The following is a 6817-nucleotide window of genomic DNA, read 5'->3' as shown; positions in this document are numbered from 1 at the left end:
CAAAAAAAAAAAAAAAATAGAAACTCGCGATCAGGGGCTAGTTGACAAGTGCACAAAATAGTTCAACGATGTTCATTGGTTCTAATTACATTTATAAAAACAGTAGGTGTGACTTAATTGTTCTGTCTGATTAGAACTGGTCCAATTAATCCCACATTCAGCTTTACCATGGGATACTAGGCAGCCTTTGGGAAGGACTTAAATACCCCCCACAGCGAATGGTCTCCTTTTTATCACGGGAGCTTTGCACATGTTTCACATGGCTGAACTGCAGCCTAACTGACCTAGCTTATGCAAATCCTCGTCAAGCCTCAGAATCTTCGGCCGCAGACATTTATTTAGGTGAGCATTGTGAACAGTGTGGCGTCTCATGGAATCCACAAGCACAGGGCATAGGCCAAGAAGGATCCCACCTGTAATTCTTTCCCAGGACACCAGCTGGTGGCAACAGAGAAACCCCACGCTGTGCCTCACGTACCAAAGGCCAAAGGCAAGCGACTCCACTTGAGATCATCTGTGCGGCTACGTCTCCCGTAAGAATCCACGAATACCCCAAATTCTGCAAGGGGTCAAGAGCACAGAGGTGGGGCACATCAGTGACATACACTGTGACTGAAAGAATGAGGAGGAACAGAGCCCAGGAGACATCGAGCCCGGCTTGGCTGGATTGCTAAAACCAGAGGACCTCTGCTGAGTTATTCCCAGTTTGACTAAAGAGAACAGTTTAGAATCACTGAGCTAAATCCCCAGCCCTAAAATCTTTCAATTTACTACACTTTTTTGTTTTGTTTTGTTTTTTAAAGAAAGAGGATTCTGGGCCAGCGATTTAACTCAGTGGTTCTGCCGTCCGCCTCGCAAGTGCAAGGTCCCTAGTTCGATCCCCAGCACCAAATTAAAAAAAAAAATTTTTTTTTAAAAGAAGATTCAAGTAAAAGGGAGGGCGGTAAGGAGGAAAGAAGGAACAGAAAGAGAGCGAGAGATGGAAAGATCCAGAGGTTTAAAAAATAAATTTTTTTTTTTTTTTTTGGTTTTTTTGAGACAGGGTCTCACTATGTAGTTGAGACGGACCTGGAACTCAGTATGTAGCCCAGGCTGGTCTTGTATTCACAGCGATCCTCCTGCCTCAGCCTCCCGAGTGCTGGGATTACAGGCGTGCGCCACCACGCCTGGCATAAAAAACAAATGTTTTAAGGAAAGAAAATATCAAAAGAAGGAAGGACCAGAGAAAGAAAGGTTAGGAAGAGAGAGAAAGGAACAGAAAAGGAGCAAGGATGAAGAAGGAAGGACTGGTTGCTTTTTTGAGAGAATGTGATGGAGTTGGGCCAGGTTAGTGCTAGGAAGGAACCCTCGAGGGCCTCAGGGGCACCGAACAACACACCCTGCACCTGCACTAAGACCCCACCCTGGCCCAAAGCCCCACCGCACGGCCCGGCCCTGACAGACCCAGGCGCCTCACCGTGGAAGCAGAGCAGGTACTCCTCTCGCTGCCCCGCGCTGTTCACCTGAATGACCGAGACAGGGAAGCTGTTGGACGAGGAGGCAAACACAGCAGGGGCCAAGGAGTGGTCATTCTTGTCTAGGAATTCTGGAAAGGCGGGCAAGAAACGGGGCTTCAGGAATCAGTTCCAAGTCTCCGAAAGGCCTGAGCCATGCCCGGGGCAGGGACGGGGACGCCGGTCCTACCCTCCAGCGTGTACTGCTTCATGTCGATTTCGTAGAATTTGTTGGTTCCAATGAGGATACTGTAATTGGTAAAGTGGATACAGCTGCAGGGCTCTGAGGTCTCTATCTCCTGAGACAAAAGGGCAAAGGAAGACCTGAGAGGTGATGCCAGCCAGCCCCGTTTCCACTACTATTCTGTTTCCGCCTTAAGCAGCTAAGCAAGCCTCACAGATGATCCCCACAGGCTCGCTCACGTGTCATACAAGCCCACTCTTGTGCTTCTCAGAGTGACCCGTTTTCTACCTCTTCCTGTTGCTCTAGGCAACCCAGACTTTCTCAGAAAACAAAGTTAAACTGTAGCCAAAAAGGCTCACAAACATCATTTCAGTGAAAAAGCAAAAAGTGTACTCTTATCAGGGGATAAAAAAGACTGGAGAAAGACATTAACGAGGGCAGTCAGGACACATGGTTTTTACTCCTTTTTGCTAAGTCTGAACCTATATTATCTATACAAATATCACCTTCGGTATCATTACAATCTCAACTTCATTATCTGCTTCCTAATCATTAAAACCTGTTTATAGGCCAATCCTAACATTGTCAAAAGAGCCAAGGCTTGCTGATTACAAATGGTGGCCACGGATCATAAAAAAGCAGTGATTTCTGAGAATTTTCCTGAAGCTAACAGTTCAAACTCTAATCAGCCTCATCCTTATCACGAAATAATTACTGACCACCTACTAAGCACGAGAAAACTTCAAGACAGCATGAGACAGTAAGCAGCAGAAAAATCAACCTTCAGTTGGCACTTTAGGTTCTGTCCTAACACTGTTGCTGCCTGGAAATTGGGAAACTACTGTAAAAACTGAATAGTCAGCTCAGGCCCTGGTACCAGCAGGCACTCAATAAACACCCAAAGTAAACTAAAAGGATCCTGCCAGAGTGAAACTGTTTCTCTCACAAGCGATCACCCCTGTATATTAGTCACACCTCCCTTCACCTTGCGACTAACCATGGAAGCCCCTGAAATAAATCAGGTATGTGGCGGCAGGGCATCCTTAGTCTGGGGAAAGCAAACACTTTGTGCAGAGGTAAACGAACTGTCCAAACTGCAGTCACCATCACTACACGCTCTGCTCCCAGGGGAATCAGCACCCCAATCACAAATCAGAACAGAACCAGGACTGGTTTGTTCCTTATTAGCAGAAACCTCATCAAGATGCCAAGCAAGACTCTGGCAAGTGTTACTAGGGACTGCTTCCTTCTCAGAAAGAGAGCCTCCCTTTTGCTGCTAGTACAAAAGAAGTATCTCCTCCATCAGCTGGCTCTCTGCCTTAATAACAGGCCGAACTCAGTGGGCCAGGAGTGTAGGCAGTTTCCAAGTAGAAGAAAAGCAAAAGGGGAAAGTGCAGCGACTGGAGGCTCTGGCTTCTTCCAGGAAAGGTCTCACTCTCTAGGGAAGTCATGCCACGGTGGAGGGTGGCCGAGCGGAAGGGGCAAGACACATGCTGTTGCCCAAGATGGCACACTGTCCACATGGGCTTCCCAGGAAAGCAGGCCGGCTGGGCCCCGACTTACCTTCCGAATGCAATACTTGCCGAGGTTTTCGTTGTAGCGGAGGATGACAACTTTGCTGGGCGTGGCCGCACAGATGCAGAGGCTGTTCTCAATCTGAAAGGCCATCGGAAGAAGAAAGCGATATGAATACTGACTCTGCAGCAAAACTAGGAAAAGAACACGTTTCAATCAGTCTCTCAACCTCAGTCCTGATGATGGTTTGGACATCATTCTGTGGTGGCAATGAGGCGAGGGTCCTCTGCTTTATAGGCTGATGGGCAGCATCATGGCCTTGCCCACTAGCCGCCTGTGGCATCCTCCGGGTGTGACAATGAACAGGTCTCTAGACTTTACCAACTATTCCCTGGAGGGCAGAATCGGCCCTGTTGAGAACCACCGTTTTAGCAGGGACCACCTGACTCTACACATATTTTGGATATGCATCTTTGGCCAGAGAAAAATTCTTTTGGCAAGCTCACAATGAGGAGAGGGGGATAAAGCAGCAGGAAGGAAGGAAGAGGAAAGGTAGGAGAAATCGCTATAATAATTTGGGGGAAACTTCAGTTAAGGGAAATAGTTCTTAGCTAAGACCTATACATACAGAATTCTACATCAAAACTCCTTTTAACTACGACGTGAATCCCTGTTTTCTCACCTCCCAGAATCAGACTTTGTCATTCACAAAGAGGAAAAGAAAGAAAAAGAGGCTTACTGCTCAAATCTGTCCTGAAATGAATGCCACCAGTTGGGGAGGAGGAAGGGCAAGGGGAAACAGGTAGGAAAATGGAAATTGTTGGAAATATTCTATTTCTTGAGTTGAGTGGTAGCTTTGTGAATGTTTATTACATTATTGCACTTTATGATTTATATGTATGTTCCCTACTTTTGGAAGGATTTTGAACAATACAATGAAATAATCTCATCTAAAAAGAACTAGCTTTCAGGAACTATAATGCACATTCCTTTTTTTGAGTCAGGGTCTTGCTATGCAGTTCAGTCTAGCCTCGAACTCGAAGTGATCCTCTACTCAGCCTCCCAGATGCTGGGATTATAGGCCTGCGCCACCATGCCTGGCCACAATGCACAGTCCTAATCATTTACAGGACAAATTTTTTAACATATAGAATGACCATAAAGAGTTTCCGTATCAAAATTTACAGGGTCTAACTAAAATAGTAGTTAGAAGAAAATACATAACCTTAAAAAGGCTGTATTAGAAAAATCACGTAGGGGGCTGAGGATGTAGCTCAGCGGCACTGCACCTGCCTGGAAATTGCATGGTCCTGAGTTTGATCCCTGGTATGGGGGCAAAAAAAATCACCTAAAAAATAAATTAGAAAAAGCACAGTAGAGGAAAGCCAGGAAAAATTAAAAGAAGAAAAAACAAAGACAAAGGCAAAAACTAATCACAAAATAATGCTGGACTAGGGATAATCAGTAAAGCCCACAGCTGCTCCTTTTTAAAAGTTACTACAACTGAAATAAAAGGCAGAGTAGAAGTAATATTAGAGAAGAAAAGGTACTTTCCCTGACTAGGTCTGCAGTAATAGAACAGAGGTCTCTGGGGGTCAAGTTCATAGGAGAGACTCAGAGGTCTCTTTGTCAAGTTCATAGGAGACGTTCAGTAAATGTGCCTGAGTGTTTACATGAGCAGCTGCCCAGGGGCTAGATTCAGAGGAACAAGAGGCAGTGATTTCTAAAAGCGGAAGTCTAGTAGGCCCAGGAGCTCCACAAATGCTCAATTTAGACTTCATTGGAGTTGTACATGCATGTGTACAAAGACCCATGCGCATTAACCTTTTAATGAAAAAAATTTGAGACAAAAAACTATATTTATGTGCCAAATTTCAATTTGCTGGCGATCATAGGGACATTAACTTGGGCTCTGGTGAACTGATTTTATGCTATACAATTGGCCCTCTGCACCCACAGGTTCTAATATGCAGATTCAATCAGAAGAAGGGAAAGATACTCAGGAAAAAATTACATCTGTAGTAAAGCTGTGCAGACCTCTTTTGCTTATTATTATTCACTAACCCACTCAACATAACAACTAGTTACATAGGATTTATATGGTATTAGGTATTAAAAGTAGTCTAGAGATGATTTTTTTAATATAGGAAAATGCACATAGGTTACATGCAAATACCATGTCATTCCATACAGCATGCAGGACTAGAATATCCTTCAATGCTGGTATGCCTGGGAGATCATGGAACCAATCCTCTACAAATACTAAAGGATGACTGCCTAAATGTCATAAATTAGAATCTGCAAATTTCTACTAATAAAATGTCCCTTCATCCACTTCCGACACAGGGTTCCAGGGTAGAATTTTAAGGCTGTGGCACCTACACACACTTTTTAACACTACGGATCATCCTTTTAGTTTTATTAACTGCATTTGCATTTTTAAGAAATTCTTTAGATTCAAAGCCTACGCAAATTTTAGGACTACCCCAATTATTACATGTGCCTAAAGGAAAGAAGAAAAATCCAACCTTGCCTGAGGATACTCAATTTTCAAATTCAAATCCATAAGGGCTGGAGGAGGAAGGGCGGTGCCAATGTGAAGAGAATTCCACCAGTGGAAGCCGGAAGAGAGCTCACCTTGCCAGCAGCAAACAGGTGGCAGCCCTTGACAGCTTCGAAAATGTTAGGTGAGATGTCTGGCTGGGCAGGAAGGTGCGACTGTGCCAGAGACTGCTTTACTTTCTTCACATCCACCAGACACAAGGCCCGCTCTTCTCCTGAGAGGGAAAAGGAAGCAGCTGTCAGTTTGAAACCAGAGAGTACAGACCGGGGGCTGGGGGGCAGGGGTCCAGGCCCGCCCATGAAGTAAAGCCACAGGAAGCCAGGGCATGAACGCTTTTCCACACATCCCTACACAGCTTGAGTGTTCCTTGTCTGAAATGCTTGGGGCAGAAGTTCCTCAGATTTTGGATTTGAAATATTAGCAGATACAGAATGAGCTATCTCAGGGATGAGTCCCTAGTGTTAACTTGAAATCCACGTGTGTCTCATATACTCCTTATCCACATAGCCTGAAAGTGACTGTATACAATATTTTTAGTGCACTTGAGATTTGACTGCAATCCATCACACGAGGTCAAGTGTGGAATTTCCCACCTGTGGCAAAGTTGGCCCTCAAAAAGTTTTAGATTCTACAGCATTTTGGATTTTGAGATTAGGGATGCTCAACTTGTAAACATTTTAGGCAAATCTTTTCGATCTAAGACGAAAACATTTGGCCTTTGAGTCAAACGTTTCAGGAAGGGGCCAGGAATTTAGTTCAGTGATGCTACTGCTTGCCGTGCAAAACCAAGGTCCTGAGTTTGATCCCTGGTACTGCCCTCCCAGAAAAAAATTTCAGGAGGATAATTCTGCAGGTATGAAATTGGAGAATGTGAACTAAACTTTCAAACTTGAAGAAAGCATGTGTTAGAAAGCAAGAAGGGAGCCAGGCGTGGTGGTGCACGCCTATAATCCCAGCACTCAAGAGGCTGAGGCAGGAGGATCACTGTGAGTTTGAGACCAACCTGGACTACATAGTGAGTTCCAGTTCAGTCTCAACTACATAGTGAGACCCTGTCTCAAA

At 44.8% G+C, this 6817-nt stretch overlaps 1 protein-coding gene across 11 annotated transcripts in view; it reads right to left on the bottom strand.

Moving 5' to 3' along the window:
• Nucleotides 1-6817, bottom strand: part of Cit (citron rho-interacting serine/threonine kinase) — a 168352-nt gene that overhangs the window by 9349 nt on the left and 152186 nt on the right. For all 11 annotated transcript variants that reach the window (XM_010604064.3, XM_010604065.3, XM_010604068.2 and 8 more), the window contains 5 exons: nucleotides 5830-5969; nucleotides 3241-3333; nucleotides 1684-1792; nucleotides 1457-1585; nucleotides 479-559 (listed from right to left, as the gene is read on the bottom strand). In XM_010604064.3, coding sequence (XP_010602366.1) covers nucleotides 479-559; nucleotides 1457-1585; nucleotides 1684-1792; nucleotides 3241-3333; nucleotides 5830-5969 — 552 coding nt within the window. The remainder of the gene's footprint in view (nucleotides 1-478; nucleotides 560-1456; nucleotides 1586-1683; nucleotides 1793-3240; nucleotides 3334-5829; nucleotides 5970-6817) is intronic.

This window comes from Fukomys damarensis, unplaced genomic scaffold (assembly GCF_012274545.1).
Source record: "Fukomys damarensis isolate Sample0158 unplaced genomic scaffold, DMR_v1.0_HiC HiC_scaffold_12, whole genome shotgun sequence".
Lineage (NCBI taxonomy): Eukaryota > Metazoa > Chordata > Mammalia > Rodentia > Bathyergidae > Fukomys > Fukomys damarensis.
The sequence above is the reverse complement of the archived record's forward strand: the minus strand, read 5'-3'. Positions and strand labels throughout refer to the sequence as shown.